Raw genomic sequence first — 18,811 nt, forward strand, 5'->3', positions numbered from 1 at the left:
AAGCTTATTTTCTATGTATTGAGATATTTCTTTCTTTCTGCAACTTTCTTTGCAATAACTCAAGAAAAACACACCCTATCACCTCCATATTTTGCACATGTTTAGTTCATGTCACGTACATTATTTCATAATAACTGCTTGATCGGACAACACCTTGGGTATGTAGATTAGGGTCAAAGGTCATAAATGTTTCATCTTGTATCTTGGTGAATACCTGTCCTATCTTTCCCATATTTTTCACACGTTTAGACGATGTCGCAAGAATCATTTCACAAAATAACCACTATTTCATCAGATGCGATCTTTGGAGTGCAAAGGTGGGTCAAACGTCATATGTACTTGTTGCTGTATCTTCGTTATAGTGTATACAGAATTTGGTACCAAACATGGCAGATATGACTCCCTTTGCTAAATGAGAATGCAAACATCACACGGCCAATGTCTCTAAACACTAGATGAAACTTGTATGGTCATGCTTATTGCGATCAGGACTCGAATCATTGATAAAAAAAAAAAATCGGATCACCTTAATTTGTCAGTGATGACAAATTACATTCTCTAGTTTCTCCTCAAAAGTTGTGTATCGATTAGTTTAGAAAGTGCTCCTCCTATCAATTTCAAAATTATACCATATATGTATCGTGTCCCAAAGACGACAAATTTTATAAAATCACAGTGATAAGTCAACCGTGAGGTCACTATGACGTCATTATATGAAAACACATTCTCATTCATATCACATTAATGGAATGGAATTTTTCAATGAAATTTACGTCACATATATTTCAAGTCAATCTGATTCTACACATATTTTCATATACAAATTTCATATCTACCCTTAAATCGCGAGGATCAAAATTTTTTTGCACACGTTTCAGACCATTTGGAGCATTTTTTGAAAAATTGAAAAAGTTGGACGGACGCGTACGAGCGCGCGCATATACGCACGCACAGCTCATATGCAATAGAAATTTCCCGTTTTTTTACATGGATCGGATGTCTGAAATGTCAAGGAATATTTATACCAAGTTTAGTTCATGTCACGAACATTATTTCACAAAATAACAACTACTTGATCAGACGCCATCTTGGGCATGTAAATTAGGGTCAAAGGTCATAAATGTTTCATCCTGTATCTTGGTAAATATATGTCCTTTCTTTCTCATATTTTGCACACGTAAAGACCATGTTAAAAGAATCATTTCACAAAATAACCTCTAATTGCTCAGATGCCATCTTGGGTGTGCAAAGTGGGGTCAAATGTCATAGGTACTTCTTTCTCAATCTTCGCTATTACGTGTTATCTCTATGGGAGGGAGTTTTTCTAGATGTGAAAATTGACATGACTATCTTTATCAAGCACTATCTCACTTATGCTTCCGTGAATTTCTCCTAGATTTTAATATGTTGTAGCTGAAATTTTGTGCTATCATATAAATGCCCTTGTTTTTTCACACGATGTCGGTATCACGTCAAGATACTTGGTTGAAATTAAAGCTCATCAACGATGTATTGAAATATTTCTTTCTTTGCGCAGCTTTCTTTGCAAAAACTCAAGAAAAACATGCTCTCTCACCACCATATTTTGCACATGTTTAGTTCATGTCACCTACATTATTTCATAAATTAACGACTTCTTGATCAGACGCCATCTTGGGTATGTAAATAAGGGTCAAAGGTCATGACTGTTTCATCTTGTATCTTGGTGAATACCTGTCCTGTCTTTCCCATATTTTGCACACTTATAGACGATGTCGCAAGAATCATTTCACAAATTAACCACTTTTTCCTCAGGTGCCATCTTGGGAGTGTAAAGGTGGGTCAAAGGTCATATGTATTTGTTGCTGTATCTTCGTTATCTAGTGTATACAGAATTTAGTACCGAGGATGGCAGATATGACTCCCTTTTCTAAATGAGAATCCAAACATCACACGGCCAATGTCTCTAAACACAGATGAAACCTGTATGGTCATGCGTATTGCGATCAGGACTCGAATCATTGATTAAAAAAAAAAAATCGGATCACCTATGAATTTGTCACTAATGACAAATTATAATCTCTAGTTTGATTTGGATTTGATTTGATTTGATTTGATTTTTTTTCTTTTTTTCACAAAATATATACAACGTAACAAACAATTTTGGAATACTAATCACATTATACCCAACACAAAATAAATATGAATATGATAACATGTAATGTATCAATAATGAAATATTGTATAGGTGAATTATGATCAAACAAAAATAATTCGAGCCGGAATCATTACTTATTCAATCGAATTGATACATACAAAATGCAGGAGACCGTCATCTTAAGCGAAAGCTTGAGTTTGATGTCGGCCTCTAGAAAAGGCCTTTTTTTTGAATACCAATCCTTTTCAAAACCGATTTTCATCAAAATAAACTTTGAATCCCTTTTGGAATGTATGTGTCTTAACATTTCATAAAGCAGTTTCTAAGTATCTCGCAAAAAGTTAACAAACTACTATCGATAGGCAAGCAGACCTGCATATTGTCAAGAATGGTGCCAATGTAGCAAGTTGTAAAGCAGATTGTGAATTAGTTTCTGAGGTAGATAAGGCTTCCATCTTGTTATTAACAGCAAAATTCGTAGTAGAGCCTAAAATATAAGCGGATATCACATTTTTTTTTTCATTAAACCATGTAAAGCTGAAGACGGTTTGGTCTAGAATTATTTTTATTCTAAATTTCGTTCACATTTTGTATATCCAAAAATACGTAACATTGATTTTACTTATTTTTGTATAGGTTGTTTCCATCCTTAACTCACCTTAAAGATTTATTTTAACGCACTAAAACTGGGGTTTTGTTTCATCTGCAACTGGTAAATAATGCCTTTAAGAGCATTAAGTGCCAGAGCATAGTTTGCTTATGTGAAGATAGATTAAAACAGTTGAGATTTTGGTTTTTATTTGGTTTTGCCGATATTGATAACATCCCTACCAATTTCAATTATGCCACATATGTCAAACCACACAAGGAGTCACACACAGAATGTCAGACTCACACACACACACACACACACACACACGCCCATACATGATGAATACACACATACATCATCATCATCAAAACACATTAAGATGCAAACTAAGCTCTGATGTAAATGCACAAAATTGTCATCACGGCATTATGATTGAATTTGAATTCCATTCCGTAATAAAATGGAAATTTGCGATTTTACACACATGTTCATGACTTTATGATGACTAATGGTTTCAAATGGTTAACCACAGAAATTATGTAGTTTTGCACTGTCTCAAAATGAGAGAACAATAAAGAGGAATAATCAATGGTTCCTTACTCTTCCATTCCAAAAGATTGTAGGTTTCAATAGGCTTTGATTTTTTTTTTTCAGCATGATTTCCAAACCCATGCCTAACTTTTAATATTACTCATCACATAAGTATAAGTGGGGGAAAATACTCACAAAGAATGGCTGCTTTCAATAAGCTTTTGTCCTTATGCGGGAACTTGTGCTTAATGGATTGCCTGACTTTGGAGGCATCACATCAGTACTGAAGCGGGCAAATATGTTGAGTCTTTGGGCTACCCTGCAACGGAACTTTCTTGGGGACAGAGAGTACACGGGGCGTAAAGGTAATGTGACAAGAGGTCTTAAAGGGGCTGCACAGTACTGGTTGAGGTGGGGATTCATGTTATTTACATTCCTAAGTGAGATAATGAGAAACCTCTTATGAAATATGAAAGAGCATGTAATTTTAAGAATGATTCAACGTTTATTTAATGAAAATTGGTTTTCAAATGGCTAAGATATCCAAAGAGTGATAATAATAAAGGACTACAGACCACAACTTTATTAGGATCTCTTTGTTTCATCTTGTTTTTGGATATCTCCTCCACTTCAAAACCGATTTTTATCAACAAAAAAAAAAAATTGATACCCTTTAGAATTGCATGCTCTTTGACATCTCATAGAGTGGTTTCTGAATATCTCGCAAAATGTTCAAAGCTAAATCCTCACCTCGACCAGAACTGTACACACCCTTTAAGGTGCTTTCGATAACGGCGTTAAACAAACGTCAGATGTCCTTGTAGGCGTGTGCTTGTGTGTGTGTGTGTGTGTGTGTGTGTGTGACTGCGACTTTGCCTCTGAAAAAAAAATATTGTATGCAATATTTGTCGATTTTGCACTCTCGAAAACAATGTCCCGTGGTCACCCAAGCATTAAAATATACAACACAAAATCAAACATACGTGCCTAGACATGTGTTCATTTCCTGTTTATTATCATTATTATTATTATCATTTTATATGTAAAAAATTTATCTAAGCTAACATGAACGTAATTCTATGATCGACGGCAATCTATCTGCAATGTTGATCTTTCTTTTTTAAAGTGCAGGCATGGGTGGTTGCCATTTCATTGGGTGACGCTGTTTTGTACATCGCATGACCCATTTCACACTTCCGGTAGTGATACTAACGTAAATATCTAATCAAAAGTTTATCATTGCCAAAAGTTCTCATTTCAGATTTTTTAAGCACTTCAAACGCACAGATTACAAACATTCGAAGACACCACTGGACCATTTCTTATCTTCATTTTGGTGTGAGCATGTACATGAAACTATACAATATTTAAAAAAGAAAATGACACACATAAAAACCTTCATGTCGAAGTTCTAACAACTACCATTCATATCTCTGCTTACCGTAACACACTATTGAAAAATAATATTGGCGAATCAGACGCCATACCCCTGTGATTATGTACATATTATACAATGTGAGAAATTGGCCCCGACCAAGGAGACTGTATAATTTACAGAGTACGCGGGAGCGTACTTTCAACATTTCGTGACGTCAAGCATGGCCGACATATTATTTTCAACATTATTTTTTTATTTGTCTAGGATAATAAAATTGCTCTTGACTTTCCTCTTTCAGAAAATGCATGACTTTGTAGTGTCAGGGTCTTCCATCCTATTGAAGGTCAATAAATCGAATATTGTTAACTCTTTATGTGCCACGTTCGCAAGTCCGACTCAGTCGACGGCGTGCCAACTTCGCATATTCTGGTCAACAAACAAAGCCGCCAAAACCGATCGATAAATCACTAATCACTGCTAATCCCGCGACACAATGAAAGCGTCTCTCGTGCTTTTGTTCCTCTAATATACGGCTTGCATTCTATGTGGCGATTGACTATCAAGCGGCGTTCCCAACTAGAGTTGCTCGTACATTCTAAGTTTTTGTCACGGTTTTATGTGCAAAAGTCATGCCTTTACAGTAATGTAGCAACTGGTCATTCCAAAGAAAAATTGAAAATAGATTCGTCATACAAATTATATCAAAACAGAGCTTGGCATTCCTCTTTAACTTTACCTACTAGTATGCCCGTCTTAACAGAAATTTGTAGGAGTTATACAAATTGGGAAAACAGAATTCTTTCTCAGAGCATGTCTCAGAATAACGTGGCACACAGGGGGTTTCCACCATGGCACATAAAGAGTTAACTAACAAAATGTGCAATACAAATCGTCCTTGTATATGGTTGCATGGTTAAGACTGTGATATCGACAGTTGATAATTTCGATGTCATGTTATAACAATGTATTTTCCATCTCCATTCTTCCACAACAGCAAGTACATTGTGTACACTGGAGTCATTAACCATTAGTTTTTTCCTATGTAGAAATTGTACTTGTCGGTCGTTTCACATTTACATTAAATTTTACATTTCTACTATTTTAAAATAGAAAACAGACTCGTAGCTATTTACTCATAAAACCAGGATGCTATAGTTGCACGCATGATATTTGGTAGTTCATCATTCTCTCTCACTGAAACTGCCCATACTCTTGAGTGTAAAACAAAACAGTAAATTCTACCATGGGGACCTGAACACAATTGATGCCACTTTATTGAAACATGGAATCATGAATCAAAGTTCAAAGGTCTAATGAAATAGTTTGTTAGCTCAGTTTTGAAGTGATTTGCGTGACATAGCATAACGTCATAACTGCAATACGCTAGTCCCAGCTGTTGAGATCAAAATAATAGACTCTAACATTTCACAAAATATTAGTGGTTTTTCAAACGAAAGAACATCCATACCTTGAGAAGACAAGCAAACCTGGTACTTAACATCTACACAATAAAACTGCAATGAAATATTGATATCAGTGAAGTACTGTAAAACGCAAGTGCTGTTCTTGCGTCGGTCTACATGATATTTGTAACATTCATGTACAATTTCTTCTGCGATGCCTGTTTTACGTCCGTGTGGTCTCCTCTTGTTTTGTCCACCTTTGCATACAACTCTTCGCATGTTGGGGTTGCTGACGAAGATGTTTTTGCTGATTTGTTCACAGTTGCATACAGTTCCTCACAAGGTTTAGGCTCTTGGGTGAAACAAACTAGGTTTTCAGTATCGTTGTTGCCATCTTCTCTGACACAAGTATATTCGCCAGAGTCGAAATCATGAGAGTTTTCACCATACACTTTATTGTCCAGAAGATCGTCAGAAGGCACGGATTTTGCTGGAATGAAACAAGTCGTATCAGTGTCGTCTTTGCCAGAAGTGGAACAAGAGGCAGAGGAATCCGGATGATGAATCGGTGCCAAGTCGTCCTGAGAGACATGATCGATGGAATCATATTCACTGTCCAAACACGTTTTGCCAGAATGGGCAAAGACGAGGTCAGGCCGTTCGCCAAAGTTCAGGGAATTATAACAGCTATCATCAAACAAACACGCTCTACCAGTGGACTTAAAGTCATCTTTCGTCATGTGGTCAGTTTTATTATCAAGGTCTACATCCTGGTAGACACAGTCTTCATAGCTGTTTGCTGCCAGTTGCAGCGATGTTTCTTGCAAGCTGTGGTATTCATGGCAACCCAAATTATTTTCTGCAGTCATCGAAGTCATGCCGGCATGTTGAGGAACTTCCTGGTCTACCTCCGCAGTGTCTTGGTAGATGTGGTACGGGGCCTCTTGTTCAGGTGAAGTGTCTCCGAATCTGTTTTCCTCATGACTAGGTAATGGAAGACCCACTGCGATGGTACCCACAGAGACAACCATATTCGTCGTCCTTTGATTCCGGATTGAAGTGTTTACAGCATGCATCTGCAGTTGACCGTCATCTGAGTAGTCATTTGCTCGATTTGAAAGTTGAGACGTTCCACGTCTTCTGGTAATAGGAGAGGGAAATAGATAAATGGCGAATATCTTATTGTCACGTCCAGAGTATTCACGTACATCAACCTAATGACGCAAGTATTTATTGGTAATATTGCAATCCATAGAATTGACTTCTGCAGCATATTGGTATGCAAGAAATACTTCAATGAATTTGTAACACCCTCTTCAGTACACAATTCTGGTTTTGTCATGTGTTTTTCATATTTCGTTAATCGGTAATTGAAATACACATTATACATGTATGTATACCTATGTATAATACTGTGCATTAATGTACTGAGCAATTGACGTGACATTGAGAACCGTTACACCGCACGTCATTCGGTATTTGTTTGTCACAGACTTCTATGAATTTATTGGCATCTGGATATCATGTTTACCCAATGTAAGAATTTGAATTATTGCGTGTGAATTTGGAGTGTGCATGTCAATTCAGTTTATTTTATGAATAAACACATGTTTACGGTTTCGCATATATATATATATATATATATATATGAAGAGTTTGTTTGCAAAAACCGATAAGTCCATATTTGTCAAATGGAGATATTTGCGATTAAAGGTCAAGAAAAATAAAGAGAATAATAAGAGTTTTTTGCTTCTTTTGAACATAATTTCAAAAATGTACCTTTATGTGTAGTGATAAATATATCATTTAAAAGGTATTATTTTGTACTTTATGACAGATACCGTACTTCAAAATCTTAAAAAAACTGGACTTATCGGTTTTTGCAAACAAACTCTTCATATATATATATATATATATATATATATACATATATTCATGTGAAACATGAATTTTTGATTTTAACATACATACATTATTTTGTTTATCCAATAGCATCGGTGTTTTTGCCAATAACATAAAAATCAGTCCAACTTTGTGATTCCCACCGAGATTCACACTGAGAAGCATATCAATACTACGTGAGCACTCTGTGAAGACCACTCCACATTGTGAAACAGTCTTCACTCTGTTAAATTCGAGCGTTTTCACACAGTCGACAATGTGAACACCCTGTGAACACACTGTGGAACAATGCCTTCTTTCAAGCAGGATTATGTATCATAATGTTTACACACAATGTGTACATCATTTTTTTTTCATTGATTCAAACCATATCACATCAGTGAAGAAACGATGTTAACGGGTGTCTTCCTCTAAAGAAAAAAAAAAAAACCCCGATGATAATGATAATATCTTACTTAAAAACAAATAAACAAGACACACCTCTTCTGCTGGTAGCGACACCATGCCATGGAAACTGTGACAAGAACTAGGAGAGCGACACCCAGTAGGGCTCCAAGGATGTATGTAATAGATTCAATTCCAGGAACTGGAGAATCTGTATAATGATTCATTAGGTAAAAAGATCTCAATAAGTTTAATGTTTTTCATATCTTTTTATGACACCAAAGAATCGATATTATTATCATTACGTGATGGGATTGACATACTTCAGTTTTATCGCTAGTGTAAGTGATAGTTTACTGCATTAGCAACTGATTCTTTTCACTTCGCTTTACTATTTATTGTATGGTATCATTCAATGCTCGCATGCTGTTGTTCCTCTTTTCTTCTTTTTTTTTTTTTTTTTGGGGGGGGGGGGGGCACCTCAAAACAAACAAAAAGTCGCCAGACATGAATTTTCACTTAAGACCATATTCTGAAAGAGCAGACTTTAAGCTTTAAAATGATGTATAACTCAAATCACATGGACTCTCCTAACCTATCTAAATATTGGAAAGAAAGCACAAAGTCAGGAAAAGTGTGAACTGAGAAAAGAGGCTCTGAAGTACAGTGTCTATTCAAGCGCTTAATCTTTACCAAATCGTGCTGGCTGTGCGATGAATGGGACAAAAAACAGGAAGTAAACCATCAGAGTAACAACAATGAAGGGATTATTAGATTAAACTGAAATTAAGCATGTCTCATTAACACATTCTGTCCATAATTGATACCAACTTTCAAAGCAGTAGCACTATCCTTTCAAAAGTTATTAGAGCTGAAAGTGAAGAGTGTGGACAAGGTTTTTCAGAAATGAAAAAGGGATTTTAAAGACACACCTAATCACACTATTCTACCAAAAATGTTCGAGATAAACTGCTAAAAAACACACTTTCCTGCTGTTTTATGATACCAAATTTTAGCATAATGTAAAAGAAGACCCGCTCTTTCAGAAAATATGAAAAAGTCAAGTTCGGCTAGGTTGACCCATTTCACTTATTTTCAGTCCTCACGCAAAATCAATGTGTTCGACTTTATGTTCGTTTTGAGGTGCACGGTCACATATAGTTTGAAGTCTGCAGTTGATTGAATAAAAAAAGAATACCTTGCAAATTTACACAGGCTCTTAATTATCAATTTTTGAAAATATACAAACGTTAGATAAAGTTGGATGAAGTGGGATAAAGGTACCAAACTTTAACCAAATCTGCAACTAACGCGGCTCGGCAGTTTGAATATTCACAATCTTAATGGAAGCAGTTAAAACTTCATTATATTGAAATGTATATATTATACATGTTATGTAACTCTAGATCCACTGCTTTATTGCTACAGTAATTCCAAGTTTCAGACAACCCATATTAGGTGCGAAGGAACATAGTTCAACCGAATGCAACCACAACGCCTATTTTAACGTATATTGCGAAATCTACCATTGCACTTGTTGTAGGCTCTGCGATGCTTATGACGTATCATAGCATTAATTTTGTTAATTATGTGCTCACATTAAACATTGACAAAGCATTGCCTCATGCAACAGCAAAACAGAAGCAAGTAAAGGTACTTTTCATGGAACGTGCTAAAATTTATAACGGAAAGCAACTTACCTGAAGAAGAGATTATGGCTTCATGAAATGTCAGTAGCTCTTGGGTAGACTGCCCGTTGCCTATTTTTAAAGTGATGTAAAACAGCAAAATGAGTTGTTCTTCCGTTAGCATTGGTTAGTAAGGCATAATATGCATGTGTGGAAGTGTGTGGTTGTGTATGTGTGTGTGTGTGTGTCTGTGTGTGTGTGTCTGTGTTAGTTATGTCATACTGGAAATGCTAAAAACAAAGATGTGTATATTCATTAGCTCCAGTCCAACGTCAAAATCTTTAAATACTTGAGATATCGGTATATTTCATTTTGCTTTAAGCGGCTTGTTAGTATTCTATAATACTTTTTGAATGATTATCGTTTGAAGTCTTCCATATGGCAACCTAGCTGCTTATAAACTAATTCAGAGATAATTCTATTAAACAAATATAACTTCAGTGAGGAGAGTGCAGAAAATTATCCATATATATTTACCATTTTTGTATTATATAATAAGAATTTTATCAGCAAGTAGTGTACATTATTATGTAGAGAAGTCATTTGGATAAACAAACTCACTTAAAAAAGACGTCGTCTCTCGTGCGGTTGTGTCTTGAACATACCGACCTTTTTCTGCGTACATAAACATTGTAAATTAGCGTCAACAACATGATCTTACTCCATGTATGAATTGCCTTTTAAAAACAACGTGCATTCATGCTATTTTATAGATAAAGAATATACCCATGTACTTTACATAGCTATTGTGTGTCAGGCTCATAGTTCATGCTTCAATATTGAAATGAGAAATTATACCAGGTGTTACCTGTAAACGACGGGGACGGTATGTTTTCTGTAAATCGGTTCATTATGAAAGCACTTATAAAGAACAAAAAATGGTAACAATGATATCGTATATCATAACTCATATTCGGAATTATCTTCTTTGAAAACGAAAAATATCATATTGGTTTCTATATTTTGTATCAGTAAAGTATATGAAAATATGCATCAAGAAACGTAAGAAAAAGTAAATAGTACCTTGCCCTCTCTTTCCAAAAGTGACACTCCACATTTCAAATTTCAGAAACCTAAGAACATTCTTAAATGACATTTACCACGATTTTTGAGAAAAGTTAATCTAGGAAAGCATTTTGACGATTTTGTTCACAGAAGCCATTGACGAAGGGTGCAAAAGAATGGCAGCGGCAAATAAAGATAATACTTATTGAACGTATTTTATCAATACAGACGTAAAACTCACGTGAAGAAGACATGGAGGTCCCATGTACTGTTGTTAGCTCTTGGGTAGCCTCTCCGCTGTCTTGATGTTAAGTAAGGAAGAACAACGACATAGGTAGTTCTGTCATCGAGAACATAACTAATAGTCCCCCTTTGCAAGCATGTAAATATCTCAGTAATTTAAATCAGTTAAGAAAAAACCAGAAATACACACTAAAAAGGGGCATCACTATAAAGACACCTGTGGACAACAAAGTTTATGATTATGTCGTTGTTCTGGTTGAAAGATGATAAAAAACAAACAAACAAACAAATGCGTGAGCCAAGCAACATGTCGGGCTCGCATTTGTCAATTTTCTGCATAGATACTACTGTGTAGGTTACTGAAATAAAACAACGAAAACAATAATACCATCTAGATAACAAGAAAAGACATATTAACACGCACAAACACACTCACAAGCATGCGAAAACAAGGGATGTTGTTGTTTTTAACCAAACAACAAGCTGTAATATATTAATACTTACTGGAAGTGTTGATTGCAGTTTGTGTTGTTGAGGTGGGAAAAATGGTACTATACCATTCAGTGTCTACAAACAAAGTGCGCACAAACACGAAGCGTAAAACTGGATTAGCGTACCAAGGTAAACGAGGAAGAGGTAAAACAAAAATAATTGTAAAATCGGAACAGTCATCACAGAGTCCAGCTGGAAACGGGTAGAAAAAAAAAAGAAAGAATGAATCATGGGCACACTTCTTTTACAAAAGCCACGAGGACATATCCGAATAACAGAAATCTGCAAATTATCAAATCATTTGAAATAAAGGCTTAAAGTTGTATGCTGTGCAACTGCCTTTAATTCCTAAGCTGCAGGATGGTCAAGAGAAAAAAAAAACAAAACAAAAACAAAACAAGACGCAAAAGTCTATTCTATTTTACATGTACATACACACTCACTTTTCTTTGCTACAGTTCTCCAATCCCTCCGCTGGCTCCCCAATACGTCATCGTATCACCTTTAAAATCCTTCTCATTGTTTATAAGATATGTAATAATGTACATGTATACTGTCCCATCTCTTCTCAAAGACCTAATTTCTTCCGCTCCTTCACTTCAACCTGTTTCGTCCGTTCTCCATCCACTCTACAAATATCACATGGTCCCGGCACCCGTATACCCGTTATGGTGATAGGGCTTTTCTGTCATTTCGCCATCTCTTTGGAACAAACTCCCTCTTTATATTCGAAATGCTGAAAGTGCAGGTAAGTTTAGATCATTTCTTAAAACTGATCAATTTATTCAATTTGCGGTGTTGTTGTTATAAATTATATTGCTGTATTTTTATTTAATATTTTCCGTTTGTTATGTAATGATAATTTATGGAAGAGGAAATTCTTAGAATTTATATCCTACCTCGTTTGAAGATGACATCACTAACCCATTACAACCAAAACCCAAATGCACAATTGAAAAAAAAAAAATACGTGTGAAAATTTAATTTTGATGGTAAGAGTCTCGTCCATTGTTGTGGGAATGTCCATACCAGGATAGATTCGAGTAGGAACAAAAGTTTCAGAACGAAAGTTATGAGGATCATTAAGGCACTCTGATAGTTCCTGTTAATTTACATGCTTATAGAACACAACCGATTCACAGTACCTCATTTTTATTTTTTTTATTTTTTTTTTGGTAAGCTTTCTTGGGATTGCACAAGTAAAATATATAAATACAAATGTACCTCGTTTTTGGAATCAATAGACTTACATATAATGCACTTCTAAATTTTGTCCATCTCCTTTTCGAATAAAGAGGGGTTACTTTTAGCTTTAATAGTACAGACCATTTGTTTCACTTTCGACGGGTTGGCAAGACGGGACTGACGTGTTCCAAACCGGGTAGTAAGTCGACCATCCGGGTAGCTCCACACACTGGAACGTAGCGCTGCCATTGATGGCGTATCCTTTGTCACACGTGAAAGTTATGTTGGAGCCATATGTCGTGATATCTGAGTTCCAGTGACCATTCATCATATGTCCGGGATGATTACAAAACCCTACCGAAACTGTAACAGATACAAAAAAGAAGAAGTAGGACTGCCTGTTAAAGTATGCGCACATTAAAGTCAAACGAAGGCATGAAGGAACACAACGATTATTTTGATCTGTACACCGCTTGGTATCAATGAGAGAGGATGATTAATGTATTTTTTTAAAACAGAATTTTACACCAAAGGGCCAATACAACTCATAACCCATTTGAATCATACTGAGCCGTTGTATACGTTGCTTGATTACAGCATCACAATAACTGGTATAGACAATGAATTGTTATATGCGCGAAGTAGTCAATGAATAAATTACAGATTTTTTTCCTTGTACCAGTCATTATCATTTATGCTGTTAGTGTCAATATCATAAGCATATGTGAACAAAATATAATAGCACCCCCACCAGCACCACCACCACTTCCACCACACACACAACATAATTCACCCGGTTGTGCTCTGGAAGACCGGAAGAAGCTAGATTTCGAATAAAAACTTATCCCATTTCTGCATAAATTCAAAATTTGAAAACATAATTGAATGGTACAAAGGTTTTTATCAATAGTACTATTAGCTTACCCTATTTATATCAAGTAGATTATGTATTTCCTACCTACAGTGCAGGAGAACCCTATAATACAGAAATTTGAAAACCGTACATTTGTAGCTGCCAATTGATATTGTTTAATATACAGAGTTCATAGTGTTCAGGATAGTTGTTATTTCATTGTCATTTATTGGGTTTTTGTGTTAAATACAATAAAGGGTAAATTAGTGCAATTGAACAAAACCATAATCAAAAGAAATTGCCTTAAGAAGACTTATTAGTGCATGTTTGTAGTTCCAGCGTTAATTTCGTGTTGGTTGGTAATCCGAGCTGAATAGAATTAGAATCTCAAAATGAGAATTAATTGATAGAAAAATAATGCTCGTGATTATCTCTGAGTTAATGATATAGGTCATTTAAATTTGATTTTAATTCATATCGACGACGATATTTTTTTGGCTTAATTTTGGAACTTACTATTATGTGAATAGTAGACAAAATGACCGGATCCAACCTCCCCCTGGATGGGACATGTCCAGTTGTGTGAGTAACTTCTGTCAGAAAGTACGTCCGCATACGCTTTGGACTGCGAACATACACAAGTCCCTTGGTGTATGAGAGCAATCACATTGTGTTCGGATTCACTTCTGCAGGAAGATATACACTCCTCATCGGAATGCACGTCGAATCCAAGTTCAGTCAGAAGGGGGAATGCCTGTTGGTTGCCTTCGTAACATCCAAGAAATCCAGGCTCTGCGGGAAACAAGCCATGATGGTTATGACCTGCTTAATTAACATTATTGGTTTCTTTCTCGTCAACTCCTGTCAATACATAAATTGAACAGTTTCCTGCGCCACGAAATGGTCGATCCATAACCATGTTTGTTTGTTTGTTTGTTTGTTTTTGTTTTTTGCCATTCCAATTAGAGTTGATAGTTAACAGAGCAGAGAGTATAGGGAAACAAGAAACTCAAATACTGCAGACTGCTAACTAGACCAATACAATATCATTATTTTGCAACTCTGCGATAAATCTGTGAAGAAATGAAAACCACACCCTAGATGTCTGTTTGTTTCATAGACATGAAAATTAACATGAAATATACTTGAATAAAGTAATAAAGAATAAAGAATATTGCATAGCTTTCTGTGTTATTTGGTATTTTAAATGAAGAATACTGAAAAGCATAACGACAATCACATTCTGCTGTGTTAACCTTACCTCGGCACTTAAGTGTGACTCCCTTGTTAGAGGAACATTCGGTAGTTGTCATTGGGCAATCGCTTAAACGTTGGAACCCGTTGGAATCTGTGCATTAATGGCAGTTAAAGATCTTAAATGTGTTTATCAAACCCTTCGCATGCAACAACAACTTAATTGCCACGTTATATGGGCGAAGAACGCCATACAAAAGCAGCAGCAATTTCCTTTTGGAATCGGACATTGGTGATATAAAAGTAATTACCAGAAGCTATATAGGAAACAAATAAATGCCTCGTTCTATCAAAGGGGCTTTGAAATTTGCAAACGTGATTGATATAACGAATCAAAGCTAGGTCATTATTTTGTCTTCTCTTATCTACTCCTATTATAAATAGAATGGTTATTTCACGTGTTTGTTTTATTCTACATTTCCGATAACAATGTCGATCACTATCTGGACAAATGGTAACCGAAAATGCATCGCAATCTGGCAAACTTTTTTGGTGTTTTAATCAAACTGTATTCATTTTTTACCTCGTTTGTTGCATGTATGCGTGTATTGCATGTATGCGTTTTTGTTTTTATTTTTCATTAAATCGACGTGCTTGATAATAAAGCTATACCTTTAGGTGGACACGATACGCGCTGAGTCGTTCTCCGTGTTGCTGTACTGGGCAAAGTCTGAGCCGAATACTTCTCTACCGCTGGGAAACCGAGCTCCCCGCAGACCAAGTCAGCAGCTCTAGCGTTAAATCCATCGTGGCAGACATATCCGTGTGATCCGATGACAACTAAACCTTCCAGCGGAGAGGGCCCGTCAACCAGCCTCACAGAGGGTATTTCTTGAAAGTGAATAATGGTGAAAGTGTAGACATCAACTATGAAGGATATCTATATTCACAGATTTGTGGCCAAAATACTCTAAAACAGAGATTCTAAACTTTCTGAACAATGGTTTTTTAAGAGTTTCTTGCAAAAACACACTTTCCTGCCCGTTTTATGATACCGAATTTTAGCATATTGTAAAAGAAGACCCGCTTTTCAGAAAATATGAAAAAGTCAAGTTCGGCTAGGTTGACCCATTTCACTTATATTCAGTCCTCACGCACAATCAGTGTGTGCGACTTTATGTTCGTTTTGAGGTGCACGGTCACATTTAAGCAATATTTCTACAACCTTTTCTTGTAGAGTAGTGAGATCAGGTATGTCTTAGAGGCCCGTTTTCATTTCTTGATAACCACTTGCACTTTCTTCACTTTCAAGTCTGATAACTTTTGAAGGGATAAAGCTACTGCTTTGAAAGTTATTATTGTTCATGGACAGAATGTGTTAATAGAGCATGCTCAATTTCAATTTAATCTGATAATCCGTTCATTGTTGTTGCCCCAGTGGTTTACATCCTGTTTTTGTCCCATTCATCTCACAGCTAGCACGGCTTGGTAAAGAATAAATGCTTGAATAGACAGCTAGACCCTGTACTTCAGAGCCTCTTTTCTCGGTTCACACTTTTCCAGAGTGTGTACTTTCTTTCCAATATTTAGATAGGTTAGGAGAGTCCATTTTAATCGAACTATACACCATATTAAAGCTTAGAGTCTGTTCTTTCAGAATCTGCCCTCAACTAAAAATTTCTTTAGTTTTTTTTTTCTGTGTTTTTTGTGATGCAGGGTCACATTTACAAAACAAAATCTACTCCCAAATTCTTGCACATTCATGGAAGTTATTAGATTAAGACTATATTTGTGTAGACATTCAATTCAAAGCGCTCCATTAGAAAGCAGCTATTATAAATTTATTGATCCATTGATTCTATATCAGGGATTTTGAATTGTGAAAATTTGCTGAACAATGAAATTTGAAGAGTGCTTGCATTGTTGTAACATTCAGAAAAGCCACTGAAGTGGTAAACGTCGGCGGTAGGGTCGCAATAGGACAATGTACCATTTTTGACGTTTGATCTTCTACTACCAATTAATCCAACACTCGTTTATTGAAGAAACTGTCTGTAGGTAACGAGTTCATAATAAACGCAAACACCCACGCACACACACACACACACACACACACATGCACATACAATACGAAATCTACCCTTCTGACATACTACACCTTACATGATTAAGGGGGGGGGGGGTGGGATAAACCTGTCACCACGCGTTGATTCTTAGTGAACCGTGTCCAGCATTTTCCTTACCACTAAACAGAGAAAAGATAATGTTGTTTATTTTTATTACTGTTAATTCGTCTCTCATTCAACGAAGATAACACATAAGCATGCTGAGGCAGTAATGTTACCATAACCACTTGAAGACTAGGCCCAAATATACTCGAGCAGATGTCTCTGGAAAATACGTGTTTTAACAAAATCAGCTTGTTCTCTAACCCGTTGAGAACAAGCTGATGGATAAATTTTCAGCCTCCTGGTGGCTGGTAATGGTTACAGTAACCGGTGTTACCACTTTTGACAGAAATGTTGCAAGATCCGACTCGGAATGGTCCACTTTTATTTTAATAGTCAATATTGTAAGTGAAATACTCAATGTCGGGATATGCAATATTCGATAATCAAGTTCCATTTTTACGGAAGGATGCGCATACTCTTATCTTATTATCACCATTGTCTTCTTGCCATTCCCACATACAACTCAAACTAGTACAATGTTGTGTAGAAAACCTTTTTTTTTTCTTCTCTGTTGAAGTTGCATGTTCTATGATTACGACTCTGCGATTTCGGCATTTAGTGAGCACTGTATAGTAGTTATTTATTAGTTACATGTAGCAGTTTTTCACAGAACAAAGATAACCAAAAACAACATTCCAATAACCACAGAGCAACTCTTATTATATTAAAAATGTGACACTAAACACTCAGAAGCAGTGAGATATGATTTATGTATTAATTTTCACCGTATAAACCGGCCTTGCTTTTTACTCCGCGGTGCAAGTTATCATTTTGATGAATGGATTGACTGATTGATTTATTGCTTGATTGATTGATTAATCGCTCAATTATTGATTGATTGATCGACCGTTGATTTTTCTTTGATTTTTTTCTGCATTCTTATGCGTACAAATAACACAAGTCAATTAAACAAACTTATCGAGTATTGCTTAGATCTAATAGTTAACACAGGAAAGTGATTTAAATGAATGGTATCTTTCCATGATAATGCGAGCATAATATTATGTTCAGCTGCGTGTTATTTCATGATTATTTAATCTTTAGAAGTACATGTGCCTACTGGTCAAGAGACAAATTAAGCATCTCTCAGTATATCAAACAGAGGTGCAGGAGACCACTATCAGAAGCCATTGCTTGAAGAGGAAGAGGGCCTAATTTATAACGTTTTTCATTTTATGAACATGTAATGTAGATATCTCATGCCGTTCATTCTACGGCAAATATTGAACTTAGGCGTATGTAGCGTAATTAACAAGGCTTCACCAATGCGTATTTATCAAATAGAAGCGACGGTCAGGAACAAAAAAAAAAAACAACAACAACAACAAAAAACGATCAGAACAAAATGAAACCAGCAATTTTGTATTAAAGCGTACTAATACATCTGTATTCTATCTATCTATATTCACATCGACCCAAGAATTTATACTTACCATCATAACACTTCACGGTCATGTTGAACTTTGCAGGGTATCTAGATATATAGTCCTATATATCGTATAGTCAGCTTCGTCTGATGGCCAAGTGATAATAAGGGCGAAGACGGCAAGTGACTTACGATACGGATGTTAGACGTTTTGTGTGCTATTTCAT

General features: G+C 35.9%; 1 protein-coding gene across 1 annotated transcript; it reads right to left on the reverse strand.

Moving 5' to 3' along the window:
- Positions 1-6,214: 6,214 nt before the first annotated feature.
- On the reverse strand, positions 6,215-18,673 carry LOC140227037 (uncharacterized). Its single transcript, XM_072307469.1, has 11 exons — positions 18,652-18,673; positions 15,660-15,878; positions 15,055-15,141; positions 14,310-14,585; positions 13,082-13,303; positions 11,768-11,830; positions 11,262-11,321; positions 10,577-10,630; positions 10,028-10,087; positions 8,424-8,538; positions 6,215-7,181 (listed from the first exon to the last, which is right to left on the reverse strand). Exons 1-11 carry the CDS (start codon positions 18,671-18,673, stop codon positions 6,215-6,217), a joined length of 2,145 nt encoding a protein of 714 aa, XP_072163570.1.
- Between the last annotated feature and the right edge of the window lie 138 nt (positions 18,674-18,811).

The sequence above is a fragment of the Diadema setosum genome, chromosome 4 (assembly GCF_964275005.1).
Source record: "Diadema setosum chromosome 4, eeDiaSeto1, whole genome shotgun sequence".
Classification (NCBI taxonomy): domain Eukaryota; kingdom Metazoa; phylum Echinodermata; class Echinoidea; order Diadematoida; family Diadematidae; genus Diadema; species Diadema setosum.

What these genes read in the sequence shown, in the direction of transcription:
- LOC140227037 (XM_072307469.1), bottom strand. Translation starts at nt 18,673, where the DNA reads ATGACCGTGAAGTGTTATGATG. An exon ending in GACCGTGAAGTGTTATGATG is followed by an intron (nt 15,879 to 18,651) that starts GTAAGTATAAAT and finishes TTCACTTTCAAG; the next exon opens with AAATACCCTCTGTGAGGCTG. An exon ending in TGTCTACTATTCACATAATA is followed by an intron (nt 13,304 to 14,309) that starts GTAAGTTCCAAA and finishes TATCTGTTACAG; the next exon opens with TTTCGGTAGGGTTTTGTAAT.